The 19,050-nt window shown below is 55.7% G+C and overlaps 1 protein-coding gene across 1 annotated transcript in view; it reads left to right on the top strand.

Moving 5' to 3' along the window:
* Positions 1-7,753: 7,753 nt before the first annotated feature.
* SLCO3A1 (solute carrier organic anion transporter family member 3A1) overlaps positions 7,754-19,050 on the top strand; it is a gene marked incomplete at its 5' end in the record, with an annotated part of 175,027 nt that continues 163,730 nt past the window's right edge. The window contains 1 exon segment of the mRNA XM_084254358.1: positions 7,754-7,933. Within this exon segment, the coding sequence (XP_084110484.1) occupies positions 7,754-7,933 (180 nt within the window).

Genomic DNA, 19,050 nt, shown 5'->3' with positions numbered 1-19,050 from the left:
GGACCCACTAGAACCATCCACTTTAGTATTAAATCTGAGAGCAAGTCGCTAGCCTAGTTCTCAGGGCCTAGCCAGCAATGTGTCCTGGTGGACTGTGGCAGGGGCTTCTGTTGCCCTGACTATCCCTTCGTAAAATAATTCGAAACATCCTGGGGGGACTGAACCATTGTAGAGAAACTCTAATTCCAAAAATGTGTTCTCAACATATATGGCAGATTCTATTTTACATAGGTGGCCCCAGCAATTACACACCCCTACAGGCTCCCCCAACAACGTGGCACTGACCCTCCCTCGTCCAGGCCTGTGTTTGCTCCCCTGGAGTCTACACAGTTAGGCCTGGGTCGTAGAACTCTCTGAACCCAGCCATAGGGAACCCAGACCTGATATGTATGAAGTCGGGCTTCCCCAATGAGAAGAGACCACACAGAAACATGGAGATACCCCAGGAGGCCCAGCTAGCCCAGTCCCAGCAGTGCTATCTTCCTGGCCCAGGTATCAGCATGCAGGTGAGGGAGGCTGCCAGGGATGCCAGCCTCAGCCTTTCACTGCCCCCGCTGCGGCAGCTCTCTTCACTAGCCCCTACTCAGATCACAGATTCCTGAGCAAATTGGGTGTTTTAAACCACTACATCTTGGGGTAGTTTGTAACCCAGCATGAGCTAGTCAGAATATGCGCTTCCCACCCCACCCCCACTGCATTACTGTATTACCCTGTCCCTGTGTTACTGTAGCACCCCCTCCCTATAACATCCACACCCCATAGTATCACATCACTTTATACCCCCAGGGTGTGTTCTGCAACCAACCCCCCCTCACGCTCCGGCCCATCGTAGTCTCTGGGAGCTGGAATTGCACAGAGATTTGGCAAGATGAGAGGGTGCAGTGAGATCCTCTAGCAGCGGCATGCGAGCGTCAGGCTTTCTGCTTTTGGAACCAACCTGGGCCTGGACAGAGCCTTCCTCTCCTTTCCCCCAATGCCCTGCATCAAAGTCAGTTCCCCTGAGAAGCTGGGAAGTCCACACTCAGGATCCTGGGGGTCCAGCCCTATTACACCGTTTCTGGATTGTCATGGGTATTTTAATGGGAGTAGGAAGAGGGACCTTCAGGCACCTGTCCTGATACAGAGGCCCAGCACCCCAACTTTCACCCTGAGATTCAGAGGTGTTGCTGGAACAACCACCAGACCCCAGATAAAACTGCAGGTGGCCCCTCTCAATTCTCATCCCATTATTAGCTGCCCAAGCTCATTCTCCGTGGGACTCCATGGTGTCGATGTTCCAGGAGAATGAAAAGAACTAGCACCTTCTTTAGAGCAAATTGTTCATCCCAGTCTGCTCTTCCAAGTGCAAGGAAAAGGAGAATAAATGGAAATATTAAACTGCTGCTTAAAATGGTCTAACTCAGGCTTTGACACTGTTTGAGGCCTGTTCTGCTCTCAAATCACACTGTCCCCGTTGAAATTTAAAGTCTGACTCAGCACATCTGGGCTGAGGGCTGAGCACCTGCATTTCTAACTAGCTCTGGGGTGAGGCCGGGTGCTGCTGGTCCGAGTCTGCAGGTGCTGGGCCCTCCTGCGCTCTCTCCTCTGCTTCCTGAAGGTGACCCTGGAGCCCTTTGACGTTCTGCCCGGCTAGGTGTGGCTCCACAGCCGCCCCCACCACCCTTCCCTTCCCCTTCCCCCCAGTGCGCGTGGCTCCTCCTGCCATTTTGTTCTGTCCCAAAGCTGGGAGCAGGTTATCTTCTTCTTGTGCCCCTCCCTGCTAGTTACTGTCCACTGTGGGCCTGCTTCTTCCAGGGCAGCACTGTAGCGAAGGGGGGGCGCCAGGTGGAGGTCAGAGAGAGGCACAGTCAGGCACTGGGGTCGTGCCAGGGCAGAGGCTGTCTCCCGCAAGAAGGGGACCTGTGTGGCTTTCTGCTTCTCGTGGGTCTCCTTGCACAGACTTCTGCTCTCCCTTCTCCTCCACTCTCTTTCCCCCACCTGAGTGTCTGTGTGTTGTGCTGCCCTGGCCCCCCCTGGGGTGCCTAGACCCAAAGCCCACCGTCCCTTGTCCTTCATGGGGGTGAGACCTGGGGCCGTGTTCTGCCAGGCTGAGGACCCATGGAACTCTTGACATATCATCAACCTCGATGCCTTATACTCCCCTTGAGGAGATGCTGTTCCAACTGCTAGCTGATGCCACCTGCCCACAGTTATTGTCAGTGCCCGTCCTTAAAATAAAAGGTGTGTGTGCATTGTCCAGAGATGGGGAGCAAGGCTGGGCTGTCCCTCCTGAGAGAGAAGAGAAAAGGCAACTGAGAAAGGGACGGATGGGGACAGTTCTTGCTGCAAGAAGGGGGCATAGAGGGAAACTTGGGTCCCTGGAAAGAATACCTGGAAGGAAGTTTTCTATCAACCTTGACCCCTCTGGGGTTGTTTTCCTGTGCTAATCATGAGTATAAGCTTCTTGGCAAGAGGCCCCCTGGGCACTGAGCAGGGCAGCTGATCCTTTGCTTTTAAAGTGAGTCATTCTAAAAAGCTACCAGCCTATTTGCATAAACACATTCTATTTACATACGAGCCAGCAGACATTAGCTCGTGATGAGCCCCTCAAATGCACTAGCATTGATCAACTTTATTTTTATTCTTTCTCCTTTATCTCAAAAATCATTTTCCATAAATATAAAACAGTCCTAAAACCCGAGTTTTCTCATATCTAGATCCAATTTCATTAATGTTTCTCCACTTGGGATTTGGGAGTCACCATTTTTTAAATTGCATTTACACTGATGTTTATCCTTTTCATTTCTGTGCTGAGCCTTAGGATACATTCAAATTAAGAGATATAATTTAAAATACAGAACTAAGAATATAGTAAGTCACAAACCCAGGCTAGATGGTAGAAAGGCATATGGACCAAGCTAATTGGAAAGTGGAGATGCAAAGAGAAAAACTCTGAGGAAGAGAAAATAAGCTTCAACTCAACCCAAATATTAGTTTCATGCCAAGGAAGTTGGCCTGGTCCCAATTCTACCCGTGGTTGGACACAGTGTATGATTGGTGTATTTTCAGAAAAAAAAGAAAAAATTCCATCCAAAGGGTGAGAATCTAAGCATCTATTTTCCATCCCAGTGACAATCAGAAATCATCCTTTGCATTTATTTTTCAACTTTGTATTTGCCTGTGAACAGAATTGAAGCTGGCAAAAGATGGTTCATGTGAATTACTTGAACAACAGTTTCTCATTGTGTTGAATTACATTGAGGCTGCTTGCTGTGAAATCTTGCCACAGCCCAGTAACAGTGGAAGATAGCGTCATTATTTTTTCATGCCCATGAAGTTAACCCACGTCTCTCCCACACAAATGAATTGATGGGCCTTTGCGAAGGGGGTGTGGGGGGGGGCTGGGTGGTCTCCCAATCCTAATCATGAAGATTTACAGTTATCAATAAGCTAGGAATCCAAAGTCAGGTCTTCTTCTCATGTTACTGAGTCTTCTTTATGCTCCCCTAGATCAGATGTCAAGATGGCATGGCTTCTCAATGTGTGGAACACCTCTAGTGGCCAGCAAACTCAGGGAACCATGGTCTTGGCCACACTTGGCTTCCATTTAACTTAGAAAAGTTAGATCTAGCCCAGAAAAGCAGTCGAGAGGCCAACACAATCACAGGGATCCTATAGTTGTTCATGGTACAGCAGGTCCTCAAAAAATGCCATTGAGTTTGATATTTCATTACCATGTTGAGGACAAAATCCAACAGTTGCTCCCCGCCTGGGGCCTGCCCATTCTGCAGTGGCACGTTCTCCCCAAGTCTGCAGGGTTCTCACTGGGACTCCAGCTCCCTCCACATGCACATGAGGTGCATGGGTGTCTGCGTGGTCTGAGCAAGAGTGAGTGTGGGGGTGTGTGATGCTCCCCTCTGCCCCGGTGGAAGGCATCCTGTTTAGGGTGGGTCCGGCCTTGCACCCTGAGCTAACCCTACCAGGATAGTCTCCCACCACCCCTGCCCCGAGTTGAAATAAGTGAGTTGGAAAATAAAGGAATGAACACAAATTATTATTCAATAGGAGGAATATTTTGGGTATTTGTTTAGAAGTCTGGTGGTGTTTTTGTGACCAGAAATACGTAGTAGGAGCTTAACTCCTGTTTTATCAATTAGCCTGTGGTCATATTGGTTTTGTCCCACATCCTTTTGCCTTGAGTCACCATTTCGAGAACCTACGGAAGGTGTTAAGTGAAGACTTAATCTACGGGATGTTCCTACAGCCCCATATACAAGAAGAGGCCAAGGTGAATTAGAAAACCCTAGCCTGGACGTGGAGCTTCCAGCATTTTCCCAAGGCAACATTTAAGGTCAAGGTCACCCAGCCGAGGTGTTTGTCTTGCTCTCTACATGCTGTTAATGGTCCAGGTAGAGGCTGGGTGGAGGACATCACAGATCCTGGGAGGACAGAATGCTCTTAGTCCCCCTCCACCTTCTCCTCCTGGCTGCCCCCGACGGCCTTGGGGGGAGAAGGCATACTTCAACTTCTGCCACTTGCTGGCTGTGAGTTCCAAAAAGTCACTTGCTGCTCTTGCTCATGAGTAAAATGGGGCAAATAGGACCAGCTCTCTCTGTTTTGGGCTCTGGGTAAGATATGGGACACCGAAGCACTTTATCAGCATTCACCTGCTGTAGAGATGAGCGCAGCACATTTTTTGCTGCTTGCTCTGTCTTCATAGAAGAGAAGTCAAGCAGAAGCTCCAACCCACCTCATCATCCCTGGAGCCCTCATCTACAAGTAGATAAGGCACTTGCAGGGAGGTGCAGGAACGGAGCTTGTCAATTTCCTTCTTTCTGACTGTCCCGAGGCAGAGGCCTGATTTCTTTCAGGCTGACTGTGATGACTCTAAAGGCTTTTTTAGAGGATATTTTCATGGCTGCCTGTTAATTATGGGAAAAAAAATCTACCACCCCAATCTGGAATCCTTTCTGCGGTAGCAAAAGTGTTTGCTTTCTCTGGAACCAGTTAATCTTTATGTCAAATTGTTACAGGGCAGCCCCGATACAAGACGGGGTGCCTGACTGTGGGTCCTCACCCGCGCGCTTAAAAGGACTTATCAATGCTCTACTGCTGGCACACGCGAAAGGTTAATAAAAGGTTTATTTACAAGGGAAGGGGAAATGGGGAAATGTACAGCTCAGGGAGAAAAGTGGGAGACAAAGTTTTAAATGCGTCCTACCTGATCTGCCGATCAGGAATCCCAAATGGCGCTCTGAGAGCTGGCCGCAAGCCAGGAGCCGTGAAGCCAGGAGGCGAGCGACAGAGTGAGCCCCCCAAGGCCCACGTGTTTGGTTTTTATACCCAACCTGGCTGCTTAACTCCACCCTCAGCTCCCAGCCACCTTCCCTTTGGTGGTGACGGGATTTGTCTTTCCCAATGTCCTGATGGCTTTGGTCTGGAGTCGGGGTGGTGTCCACAAAGCCTGCATGGAATTATCTCAGGACAACCTCTCCCCCTGACAGCACCAGGAGAACTGGACTTCCCTTGGCGCTGGCTGACACTTAGCGAGTCACGGCCTGTCCTGAGTCTCCATCTACAATATAGGAACTAAGGAGGCTCACCTGTGGCCAGAGACCGACTGCCTGGTGGTAAAGGGGCCGTGATGGGGGCATCATTAAGGATCTGGACCATGGGAGCAGACGTGTTTTCAAACATGTTTTTCAAAGGCTGACCCCTGCCGGGTGTTGGGTACAGGGTTTGAGTAACTGAACCTTTCTAGGCCTGTTTCCTTCCTGGTAAAACAGGGCTGAAGATGGCCTCAGGTTTGGAGGAAGATGGCGAGCTGGGGAGGCAAGGAAGCCCCGCGAAGGGGGGCAGGCCGGGCAGGCTTGCGGCGAGCACTCACTCTTGTTAGTGCACGGAACGAAAATAAGAGCTGCAGGCGAGAGCGTGCACCTGGGTGCTGTGCTGATAGTGTGGCTCAAAGCCCAGCTGTGCAGCTGGCGGCCCCAGGGGCGGGGGCGCTGGCACAGGCTCCTCAGAGGTCTTGGGGAAAAAGTGAGGTGGGGGCTCTCAGGTCACCAGAGTGACAGGGAAGCCCAGTGCGACAAAGAATTCTAGAAAAGTTGGTCGTGAATACCCGGCGGGCGGCTGTTGGGGTGGAGGAGGGGCTGCAGTAAGGGTGAGGCGCAGGCTTGCTGGGATGGTGTGCAGGTGAGGACAAGAGTTGGGGGAAATGGAAAAAGATGGGGGGCGGGGAGAGGGAGCCCTTTGAGATGGGCGCAGGGCCCAGATAGGGGAGAGGAGCATCGCCCAGGGACACCCAGCCTAGGTGAGATCATGTCTGGAACCACAGGAGGATGAAGCGGTCACATCTAGATGGTGCAAGAGGACCACACCCCCTGTCCGGCCATGCTCCCTCAGTTCTTGGGGAGAGTAAACAAGATGGGAGTGTTCCCGGCTATTTGTTTGAATTTCAGGCTGACCGCACCAGGGGCCTGGGAGAAGGGGTCATTTTGTTTGACCGAATTACCGCAGTAGAGCTTTCCAAAGCTGAGCTAAGGGGGCCCTCGCCCCCCACCCCCTGCAGAAGGGGCTGACTGCTTGCTGGGGCTGGTCCAGGCCTTTCCATATTGTTCAGTTGCCCAGAGCTGGGGCTAGGACTACCAGATCCAGGGGCGGTTTGAGGCCCCGGCTCCTGGTGGTGCCCATGAGCACAATGGCTGCCAGGTCCGGGCCCCGGGGCTGAAGCCCAGGAGAGTGGCAGGAGCCCTGGGCCAGGGGCCGAGGGGGCCAGGGATGGACTGTCGCAGCCTCGGCCTCAGGACGGGTTCCAGCAGACAAGGTCTGCACAAGGACCTCTGCTCAGGTCGCTGAGACCCTGCCGCCACCTAGATGCCAGGGCTGGGGACACTGCTGGTCTGTCTGTCTCCCGAAATGTTAATGAGGCTTCTCTCTGGCCACGCTTCCCGTGTGCCAGGGCCTTGGGGGCATGCCCAGGGGTCTGGGCAGCAGGAGCAGGGGCCACTCTCCCCTCTGGCGCTTCCCCAAGCCCCAGGGCGCAACACCTGCCCTCTGAAAGGCCCAGGGGCGGGAACACAAGCCTCCCTGGGATCCCTCTCTGTCCCTAAAAACAGCCCCCTCCCCGCTCTCGCGCCCGAGGCCCCAGCACCAGGTCCCGGCCCTCCCCGCGGGGCGCCTCTGCGCCCCACCTCTGCGCCCCGCCGCGCTTCTCCTGCAGTACCAGCCGGCGTCGGCGGTGGCGCCCCGGGCCCCGCAGCGCCATCTAGGGCCGGGGCGCCGCCTTCCCGCCCCGGGGGCGCCCCCCCGCACCCCGACTCCGCCAGGTGGGCCCCTCGGCGCGGCGCTGGCGGCCGCGGGACCCTCCCGGTCCGGGGGGCGGCCCCGCGGGTCCCGGCCCCGGGGGCGCGCGGCGGCGCGGCGGGGGCGGCCTGGGCGCGGCCGGGGGGGCGCGGGGGGCGCGGCGGGCGCGGCCGCGGGCGCGGGCAGCGGCCCTGGCAGCGGCGGGCGGCCGCGGGCGGCGGGCGGCGCGAGGCGCCCCTGTGATTGGCACAGGCGCGCCGGAGGCGGCGGCGCGGGCGGGCGGGGGCGCGGCGCGGAGGAAGGGGCGCGCGCGCGGCGGCGAGGCGCTGCCTTCCACCTCCGGCCCGGCAGGACGGGGGCGGCCGCCGCGGGCCCGGGGCGGGGACAGCGCGCAGCCTCCCCGCGCGCACCCCCGCGCGCCAGCGGCCCCGGCACCCGGCGACGGGCGGGCGGCGGCGGCGGGGCGAGGATGCAGGGCAAGAAGCCGGGCGGCGCGTCGGGCGGCGGCCGGAGCGCCGAGCTGCAGGGGGACGAGGCGCAGCGGAACAAGAAGAAGAAAAAGAAGGCGTCCTGCTTCTCCAACATCAAGATCTTCCTGGTGTCCGAGTGCGCCCTGATGCTGGCGCAGGGCACGGTGGGCGCCTACCTGGTGAGTCCCGGGCCAACTCCGCCGCGGGGCCCCCGCGCCGCCCCGCGCCCCGCGCCCGGCCGGCACGGGGAGGGGGCGCGCGGGCGCCGGGGGCAGCGGGCATGACCTCGGCGCGGCGCGGAGGTTGGCGACTGGCGCAGAGGCGGCCGCCGGGGGAGCTGCCGGCCCGGGCGGCGGGGCGGCGGGGCGGGCGGAGCGGGCGGGACCGCGGGTGCCGGCGGCGGCTGGCGCGCCCGCGCGCGGGGCCGGGGCGCGGGGCGGAGAGGCGGCGGGCAGGTGGGCGGGAAGCCGTCCCGGGCCCCGCCGGGGAGCGCGGGCACCGGGGGCTGCCGGGGCGCCCCGGAGAGGGAGGCAGCGCGGTTTTCGGGTGCCCTGCACATGGGAAGAACAGCCGGTTAGCATCCTGCGCCCTTGCTCTCCATGCCAGCCCTCTCCATTCCAGCCGGGAGAACAGAGCCCTTATGCATCATTTTTGCGGGGTGCCTCCGCCGTCCGCTGCTCACTGGGGGGGTTCAGCAGCTTAGAGTGAAATGCCCCCTAGTGTGGCCCTGACCTGAACCGGGGCTGCAGAGGGAACCGTCCCTCTGGCATCCCCAGAGCCTCTCCAGCGTCTGGGATGAAGTTAGGGTACCTGGGGAGCCGCGGCGAGTTTGTGTAGTTCCTGCTACCCACTTCGACCTAGATTCTGCACGGGCTGCCCTGGCCCAGGAGGGGCTTGCAGCTCTGTGCAGTGCGCCTCTGTTTGACCTGCCTCCCCGAGGGGGGAGTTCCTGCTGAGACGGCCCAGGGGGGCATCAGCGACCAGAGGAAGCAGCTCGTCATGACTCAGCACTGCCACTTTCTCCTGCCCCTGTCTGGTGGTCCCGGCTTGAGCCCCCCAGGGTGCATTTCCAGATCCCAGTGCAGCCCTCTTTGAACAGGACAAGATTGGCCGGAGTTTTTAGTGTTAACTCATTGCTTGGCGATTGACCTGAAGCTGGAATCGAATGTCATGGGCTCGGAGTGTGCGTGAGGAAGTTTGCTGGAGGTAGAACTCGGCAAGGTTTTGGCTGTTGGGTAAACCACATGCAGAGACAGAACGTGGTCCCCAGTATTATCACTGACCCCTCGTTCCTGGCCTTGGGGCAACGAGGGCCAGCTTCAGGGTGCTGTGTACCCCTCATAAACAGGGGCTCATGGTCAGAAGGACACCCAAGCAGGCTGGGGCTCCTGTGTGGGGTGAAGTCAGGTCTGTGGTTGGGAGAGAAAGCCCTTGGCGCTCGGCTCAGTCCGGGTTATGGAATGACTGGGCTGCTGAAAACCACATGCATTTCTTTCTTTTACTGCTTCTGAGATGAAAGGCATGAAATTCCCGTCTGTGTGCACCCATGACTCGGCGCCTGCAGGTGAACCCTGTCACAGAAGCATATTTTCCTCTGTGTTTACGGTTCGCATACACAGTTGGGGGCGGTACCTGCGGCCTTGGGAGTTTGGGGTATGGGGGGCAGTTGTATCTCGGAAGAAGCATCCTTGGAGGAGATTTGACTGGGAAAATATTAAAATAGGTACATGGATTATGAGGAGGCAAATGCACATTAATAATACATGTGGGGTCTGCACTGGGGCACATGCAGAGTACAGCGTGCCTAACCAGGTCTGTGTGTAAGGGAGGTAATTAGTGTATCAACAGCTGCCTCCAGTCGAACAGTTTGTTTGCCTGCAACCAATTTTGTTCAGTGTAGAGTGCATTATTCATGTGTGGCAAGCACCACAGAACTTTTCTCACCGTGAATGCTAAAGGCCTGGGCTTAGTGCGATGATCTAAGGGATTTAGAAAGAGGTGAGGCTGGGCTTGGACCAGATGAGGGCCTGAGAGCCTGTAGCAAGTTAGGAAGCAGCGGCTCGGTGCAATGGGGCTGGAGGGGGGCAGGGCTGGAACCAGGAGGGCAGTTGACTTGTGATCCACAACATTCAGGCAAATGTAGGCAGAGGAGGGGTTCGCCAACCAGGTGGGGTCTCCTGGGGCTTCCAGCCTGGGCCGATGGAAACCTGGGTTAGTGGGGCCTGGGGTAACAGGACTTGGCAGGTGAGGGGCTGGCGGCAAGCAGATGGAGGCCCAGCAGAGAGGACAGGCCTAGGAAATGGAATTCATTTTGATTTGGGGAGTGGAGGCCTAAGGGCGCTGGCTGGCCTTGCCCGACAGCCTGAAGCTCCCCAGTGCTGCCTGAACCTTGTGAAAATAAATAGTTTGCTTGTCGGGCTTGGCTGAATCAGCTTGCTGTGGGTTGTTCTCTTCTGGGCCACTTTGGAGTTTTCACTGTTACTTGGGAGGTGGGAAGAAAGTGGGTTATTCTTTCAGCTACGGGGGACTTCTTTGTGCATCATCGGACAATGAAAGATGGCAGGATGTTTGCAGGAAAGTTTCTCCCTTTCAGCTCACCGTGGCTTTCTTAGGAAGCCCAAGAGCCGGAGCCCGCGAGCACAGAGGCCGGGTCTGTAAACGAGGTTTACGTGATCTGACCTTGGCAATCCGCCTGCCCCTCTGATGTAGCATTTTCAGGTACCTGATGAAGGGCTCAACCCGGGACACTGCCAACAAAGCTTATTTTCAGAGACAGGAGGGTGATGGCAAATTCTCCACCAAGGACGCTTATTTCCCATTTGAGTCCACAAGTCCACGCAGGCGACGCCCTCCCTGTTCTGCCTTCCCCAATCCCATGTTTAATATTCTGAGGCTTCATTTTATTTCTCCCTTTTCTTTGGGGAAAAGGAGAGTAACCAGTGCCTTCCGTGACATTGGTGCAGGCTCCCAACTGCAGAACTGATGCAGGAAGTTGCTGTGGTTTGGGAAGCAGTTGTGAAAAGCAGGACTATGAGTATGCGTGTGCGTGTGTGTCTGTGCTCCTCGGAGGAAGCTCGGAGGAGACCTGTAGGCCAGGAAGCCAGTCAGGGGACCAGCAGCTTTCGGCCTGGGTATTGGGGTCTCTTAGGAGAGTACAGGACACTGACTCGGCCTGTCTAGGTGACGATAAAGATAAGGCACTGTGAGTGCAGCCTGGGCCAGGAGGGGTTTCTGAAATCTGTTACTGTTGCAAATGTTTGATTTGGAAATCAGGCTTCAGATAAGCTGCAGCCCCAGGGAGGTTCTCTCTCGCTCTCTTAAACTCTCGGGTGGACATGAAATAGTTTTTTCAGCGTAAGAAAAGAGACCGGTTCAGCTGGATGGCCGTTGTGCACCCAACACAGGCTGCAAATACATTTTTCTCTTCGTGGGTCTTTGTTTCGGGTGGCTCCAGGCTGAACTGACCTACTTCAAGGGTGTAACATCTGCTTAAGTCCAGGGCTGTTTGGAGACGGTCACGGGCAGAGGGAACTGCAGGGAAAGGCATTTTGTGTGCACGTTCTGGTGTTTTCTGGAAACCCACTGAGAGGTTTGCAGCCGCTCACTGAGCGTCGCCCGGCATTAGAGCTCCACGCGTGTTATCACACGGCTGGGCACTGAGGCAGATAAGGACGTGCGCAGGAAATTAAAGCCCCAGACACCTCAGGCTCGCCGGGCAGGCCTGCAGACAAGCGGAAGTTACGCCAGCCGGGGGTAGTCTCCGCAAGGGGCACACCGCGGTCCTCGGAACCACAGCGGGCGAGTCCCTGCTCAGCGTTATGCAAACACCAAGTCTGACATGCGGTGACAAAGCAATGAGCTGAGTGACGGGCCTGTGCTCACCAAGTTCTGTCTCGCTGCTCTGCAGCCACTTTTTATTTTTAAGGCCTGAGAGCGTTCAGCGGGCTGGCGGTTAATGGGTGAGGTAGAACTGCTGGGCTTGTTATTTATTTATTTTCTGAAGATGCATCATTTCGAAGGGGGGTTTTGCATCTCTAACCCAGAAGCAGACAGCCGAGAGACATTTTTAAAGTTTCTTGTCAAATTAGTATGATGACTAAGGCAACTGTATTTTACTTAATCAACTTATTTTACACACTTATGCTTACTCAAAGTGACAAATTCCCTGCCATTTGCATAATTACTATATAGCCTCAGGTAGTAAGAAATAAAATTACCCTTTTTTTTTTTTTCCCTCACAGTGGGGTTGAAAATGTTTAGTTGATCATTACCTTGGAGGAAAAGACTTATTTCTGAGTTCTTTCACGACTTTGTGGACACACCTTTGTTTCTGGGGTGGGGGTGGGAGTTCTTTTGTGTGTTTAACAATTGAAAAAATTGAATTAGTGGTCAAGTGAGCAAGAGCTCTTTCCTGAATTGTGTTACTTCTCCCTTCTGCCTCCCCACCCCAGTTTCCATTTTACGCACAGTATAGAAAAGATGACCCAGAGGCCTCTCTGCCATGGCTCAGCTTCGCCGACGGGTCGCTCGGCGCTCACAGCTTGTCCCGGCCGGCTGGGGGGGTGCATCTTCTGCATGACACTGGAGAAGTCTCCTCTTGCACAGTCATGTGCAAGGCACCTTGCGCAAGAGGGTCTCTGTGTCTGTCTTGTTCATCTTAAAGCAAACTTTGAGGATGGCCTTGTCCAGGGAGCGGGTTCTCTGAGCCTACTGGCTTGGGACAAATGAAGAAGGGGGTGTCCAGCTGCATTCCATGTGGAGCTGGATCCAAAATAAGAAAAGTTGGTAATGGGCTTGGGGTCGAGGTTGGCATCAGTTGTGGGGTGCACCAGGCCTCCTACAGAGGGGAGGACAGGGGAATGGATCCAGTGAGCTTGTGCTGGGCAGCCGTGGTCCTTGGGTGACAGGGCTCTATGAGGTGCCAGGCCAGGAGAGTGGGGCCCCAAGGAGGCAGGTGTGCACGAGGGACAGTCCTTGCTGTGGTAGAGAGCACAGCGCTATACTAGAACCTTCTCCAAGTCCTTGCTTCTAGGGACTTAGACAGATTTCACCACGCACATGTAATCACCTTGCTGTGGAGTCACTTCTGCCTGGTAGGTTCTGGCAGCTACTCCACTGTGTCCCATCCCTGACTGTGTGTGTACGTGTGGACGTATGTGCTCCTCCACAGGGTGACGGTCACGGCACACTGTCCGCTATACTTTCTGGAAAATGTTGAGGGGAGTTTCCATGGCAATGCCGATGGCTTGGCTTACACCTGGATTTAGAACCCAGTATTCCCTGACCACCAGTCACCTACATTTTATTCCCTTTCCCAAAGGCCTTTGGTGCCTGTAGGCCAGAAAGACAGCAACCTTGCTCTTTTCATTTATTGTGGTGTTCTTTCTATCTGCCTTTACAAAATAGAGAGCAAACGGGGCGGGGGGAAAGTGGAACCACTGACTTTGATTCCTAGGATGAGAGAATCGATGTGGTTTGAAGATCCTTGCATTTTCGGTAACGCCTTTGTGTGTTGACAGGACAACCAGTGTTGCCAAGGGCTAAAAGCTTGTGGAGGCAGAGCTCCCAGGGCAAGCCCCTGCGGCAGCTGCGGCTCATTGGATCCACTCCCCTGTCTCCCCTCCCAGCTCTGTGACCTCGGGCTGAACACTTACCCTCTCTGTTTTCTGTTTTCAAAGTGGGATGGGACTGGTCCCCACCCCCTGTGAGGACTACCTGGTGGGTGCAGAAGGCACAGTCGGGGCTGGCTGAACACTGGCTGTTGTTATTAAGGAGGCCTGGCTGCTCATCCACTGTGAACATGAGGACTTTGTGGCCCGCGAATGAGAAATAAATGATTTCAATCAGGCTTCGGATTTGGCGTCGTGAATTTTACGCACAGGCAGTTTTCTATTCTGCTTGGACATTTTGTCAGGGAGGTAAAAAGTTTTTCAAAGTGAGAAATCAGTTAAGCACCCGTTGCTAATTCGATCTGCTCCTTTGCTGCAAGCACAGCAGCCATCTTGTGTGGAGGATGCTGTAGAGTCACAGTCACGTGGGAGAGGATGCTCCGGAGGTGGCCAGGACGTTGGTGTCTACAGCCAGTGGGGCCTCGGGCCGAGTGGTGCACAAGGGGAGGTGGGCAGGTGCCCAAGGGCTCCAACGCTCTGTCTGGGCCGCAGCTGAGGGGCAGAAACAAGCATGGGAGTCGAGAGACGTGGGTTTGAACTCAGACCTGCTGCCCGTCGGTTGCTAGTAACTTCACTTCCCAGCCTCAGGGTCGTCACCCACAAGACGTGGGTTCTGGTGCGGAGACTGAACTGGACACACACAGTGTCATCAGGCACAGGGTGGGTGACTGCTGCAGCAATAAAGGTCAACCCTCCTCGTGGGTCTGAGCACAACAGCAGGCCCCCCAGGGACCTAAGGATTAGGGTATCGTGTGAGGCCTGGGCTTCTGGTCCCTAGATTGGAGATTCTTGCTCTGGCTCTCTGATGAAAAGGCCCAGTGGCCACTTCAGGGCAGCCTGGGAGGTCAGGAGTGACATATGTCGGGCACATATGCTGCTCTCCAGGCAGCCTCGTTCGAGACGTGCAACCTTAGAGCTCAGCCTGGCTGCCGGGGGGACTCTAGCCTGTGCCTAGCCCTCTGCCTCGCTCTGAGTCCTCTCATGGAGCAGAACAGAGCAGAACAGAACAGTCCTCCCTGTGGGCCTGCCCAAACCCGACCGGTCCCTTTCGATTTCCCCGAGCAGGGTCTTGATCCGCTCCTGCTGCCCTCCAGTGGCTTCCTCCCTCGCCCTCTGGCCTGTGGTGGTGGCTTAGGGGGGGAGCTCCCCAGCAAGGCGCCACCTCCCCCCAGGGCGGTTACAAGCAGCTCTCCTGTCCAGGTCTTTCAAACCTGTCCCCCATCTCTTCTCTGTGAATCAAGTCGCAGGTGTCTTGGGGTGAGTTCTTAGGTTCCTCTTGGCCACCACTGACCCCGAGGCCTGGGCGGCTCAGGAATTCCCCATCCGGTGCTGAAATCTCCGACCTTCTGCAGCCACAGCTGTGGATTGACCAGCGTGGCGGGCTCGGCCATTCCGGTGACCAAGGGGGGCGGAAACGTTCCTCGGGGTGCAGGCTGCATCACCGGGGGCCCGTCCCAGCTTCTTCATTTCGGTTCTGCTTTGTGGCTTTGGGTCAGGCCCTTCTGAAAAGGGAAGCCTTGCTGATGGGGACTTCGGGCCTCCATTGTTTATTAGAAACATGGCAACCAGCCCAACTCTTGCTTAAATGACTGGGCTTTCCTCCTGCAATGGAATCGTTCTTTCACGCTCCACGATGGAGTTGGTTATGAGGGTTTTCCTGCATTTAAGACAAAAGTCTCATTTATCCCTCCAATCAGTGCTCGTTGGAAATATTTAAAAGTCAAAGGGAACATAGGTTACGACGCGCCCTACTTTCTGAATCTGCGGGAGGGGGTAGCGGGAGGACAGCGGGTGGACCTGTCCTTCTCCTTTGCTTCTTGGTTTCCTTCTTAAATGCCCTGGCAGCACCTCTGCAGCGCGCCCTTCTGGGCTGCCATGTCTCAAGTGGCGTTTGGAGTTACCTGGTAACAGAGTCAAAGAGAGAACTGGCTGTACCATGTCTCAGTGCCTCAGCATTGGAATATTTTTCTTAAAAGTTTTACCATGAGGGGCCTCCCCGGGTTGAGTGCAGTGCTGTGAAGCTGTCTGCAGCCTCTGCAGCGCTGGTTCGATTCCCGGCCGGCCAGGGAGAATCCCACATGGCGCAGCAGACCTCTCCTGCCGTGCCCGCTGCTCCCCTCAGCAGTGTATTTCGTCAGTCTGCCTGTTCTGCTCCCCGCTCTGTCTCTGGTGAGTCCTCTCATCCTCCCGCGCCTCTGGCCTGTACCCCAGCTCTTGTATAAATAAATAAATCTTTAAAAAAATTAAAAAAAAAGTTACCATGAACCCTCTGAGAATCCTGGAGGTGGCTGCAGCCGACCAGCCCACCGGAGTGGGCAGCAGCAAGACGGGCACTCACAGGGACAGGGAAGAGATCTGAGGCCCAGGGCGGGCGGCATCCACTCAAAGCCAGAGCGTGTGCCTGTCCTTCTGTCTGTCAGCTCTCCTGCCCCACCTCCCTCCACATTTCCTATTCAACTTCTCTGTGGACCGTGATAGCAAATTCTCACTTGTCTGGCAAGCTGCCCTTGGGGACAGGTCTCCCCACTGTGTACCTAGCGCCCTAGAAACCTCTTCTCGGGTCGTCGAGGGCCTGTGTGGCTCTTACCTCACCGCCTCTGACTTCCAGTTGTGCAGTCAGCCGACAAGTAGGCAGGGCCTAGTGGGACCAACAGTTCTGGGGAGACCACGCAAGAGGGGTGCCCTCTGGACACTGGAGGGGGGCAGACATGACTCCTCTGCTTCCCCCACCCCTCCCCCGGCTGCCTGGGGAGCTTGGTGTAGGAGAACAGAACGTGCTGAAAGGTACTTCTCAATTAAAGACTATTGTGGAATGTTCTTGGGAAGGGCGATTGCCCTGCCCCCTGCCCCCACTTTGGAAAAGGCTTGTGTAAAAGGGGAGCTGCTTCTCCAGCTGTTGGACTTGCGCCCCCATCCTGCCGCTGCTGCTGCCCACCTTCGGCTGATTACAGTGAGAAATTACCACCTTGGCTGTAAGCAAGTTGGAATTGGAAAGCGGCCCTCTGACTGATTATATAAGCTTTAAAATACTGTACCTGAAATCTTGTGTTTACTCTGCTAAGAATTCCCTTAATGAAGATAAAAATTTCTCAGCAGCGCGGGCCCATATGTTTTTATTATATAAGATTCAATTACTGTGATTCAACCTGTGAGAGAAAGAAGGTGCTGATTAGTGACTCTCCTCGTTGGCTTTTTGGGTCAGAGAATTGTTGCCAGTGGAGCTGCAGAGCCTCCTAGAGTTGGTGCCCAGAACGTAGCTCGGCCCGCACCCTCCAGGGTGCTCACTGGGCTGTGGCCCCACAACTCTCAGGGTGTGGAGGGGAGGCACCTGCTTCGGTTGGCTTGAGGGTTTGCTCCTGTGACTCGAGGCCACCCTGGAATGTGGCCGGGGTCCTGTGTGTGATGGGCTTCACCCTGAGTGGCTCATTTCCCTGGGGCTCTCTCCCTCCCCCCAGAGCCCTGGAATGTGCTGGTTTTGTTTTGCAAAACTTGCAGGTTTTCTGTGTGTCACCACATGAATCCTCCCAAAACCATACACAGGTGGGGCGCGGCACCCCCCACAGTAGACCTGGAGGCCTCACCTCCTGGGTCGGAGCTCAGGCCTCCGTCTGTGAGCAGGGAGAACTCAATGGGGAAGAGCCCCCGCCAGCCCGCTCTGCCTGAACGCTGGCGCAGGGCGAGGCTCCCGGTTTGTTGTGGGGCTGTCGTGTGGCCTCGCCGGTGCTGGCGAATGCTGTGCCTCGGGTGGCTGAACGTGCCAAAACCACCCGCTCCTGCGGCAGCCAACAGGAGGATGGCTCTGGGAAACAAAAAACATAAATTAGCACCTTCCCTTTCCCTTTGCCAAGCCGTGGAGATTTGTGTAAATAGACCGAAAGGCCAGTGAGCAGGTTTGCAGCTTGTGGCTCGATGGGGACAGATGGGGCCGCCCGCCTTGCCGCACTGGGGCCAGAGTGGGCCTGCGAGCCAGCCGCCTGGGCCTGAGTCCCAACCCAGCCCCATTTGCTGTCCTGGGGGCTCAGGTGGAATTGGTTGTCACCGCAGGGGGGCTGTCCCTGTGTTCTGGGTTGGTCTTGGCCCACGCTGGGACACCTATGCTCACGTCTCCTGGGAGATCATCACCACGTGGAAGCTGTGAGCTGGTCGCTTCCCTCTGGGGTGGAATCAGGGTGCAGAGCTAAGTGACATACTCAGGGAGCAGCCCCGCCCCACAGAGCAGCAGGTGCAAGCAGGTAAGCTGCAGAGAAGAGCTTTAATTTTGGAAATAATGATTGTAAACATATATAAATAGAAATGGGATTCTGGTGACTGCAGGGGGAGAGAAATCACATTTCCCTTGCTCTCTTAAAATGTTCCTCTCCTTTTTTTGTGCTTAGACTCTGTGTTTGCTAAGAGGTGTCATCCCGTCCTTAACCGAGGGAGCAGATTGAAACATCTGCATTACACCTGTCCTCCCAGACTTGGGGCGTCATTGAGGAGTGCTCTGGTGCCTGAGCTTCCCGGTGGGACCATTCAGGGTGACAGGTGAACTTTTGGGGAGTTTTGATCCCAGAAAGGAGGCCAGTGTTTCTGGTGCTGGGGTCTGCCGCCACTTTCCTCATGCTGCCAGGTGATCGGAGCCTCGTGGTCACCGTGGTCAGCTCAGCTCTGTCGCCTCCTGCTTGCTCGTGAGCTTGCTCTTCCCTCTCTCTCCTGACCCTGGCCCCAGCAGGGCCACCTTCACCCCCCAGCTGGAGGTCACAGCATCCTTGGCCAGGACAAGTCCCCACGCTCGAGGCCCAGGTCGCCATGAGCGACCCTCGTCCTGAGCACTGGGCCAGGCTGGAGAAGCACCTTCCACAGGGGACGGTGTGCTGGCTCCTGCCGCCCCCCACCCCCGGGCCGGTGCTGAGCTTGCTGTGCTCTGTTTGGGAGGGGCGTGTGTGTGGGGTCTCCATCTGTTTTAAGCCTTTCCTGCTGCTGTGTTTATGGGGCAGCAGGACCTTTCTGGAACCTCTCCAGTATCCCGGATGTAGGTCCAAACTGGTCCCAGTGCTCCCTGAGACACAGAAAGACGCGTTGTGTGAGAAGAGAAGGGAGGGGAGTGGAGCATGGACCTGGAGGGTGTAGGTGGGGAGGTGTTTCTTTGGGCACCTGAAGGAGACGCTGGCATCTTGGTTTCCTGGGGCTGCTATGACAAATGGCCACATGTTGGGGTGTCTTCAAACTGCAGATTTGTCTTCTGAGTCCTGGAGATCAGAGGTCAAGCTGTGAGCTTCTGAGACTCTGGGTGGAATCCCTTTTGCTTCTCCCAGCCTCTGGTGGCTTCCTCGGTTCTGACATTTGAGCCACACCCCTCGAGCCCTGGCCTCCGAGCTCACCTGGCATCTTCCTTCCTGCCTCCCCCTCCCCTAAGGACACTGGCCATTCTGGACCAGGGCCGCCCTCACGTCTCATCTTACCTCAATGACATCTGCGAAGACCTTGCTTCCCAATGAGGTCACGTTCCCAGATACCTGGAGTTGGGACTTCACCATGTCTGTTTTGGGGGTGAGGGGCACATTTAACCCATAATACCAGGGGAAAAAATTAATAAAGGATCCTAAAACAGTCTGAGGGTACAAAGAAAGAAAGGGAAGAGGCAAACT

The sequence above is a fragment of the Talpa europaea genome (assembly GCF_964194135.1).
Source record: "Talpa europaea genome assembly, chromosome: 14".
NCBI lineage: Eukaryota > Metazoa > Chordata > Mammalia > Eulipotyphla > Talpidae > Talpa > Talpa europaea.
Note: the sequence above shows the minus strand (reverse complement) of the source record. Positions and strands in the feature narration are given on the sequence as shown.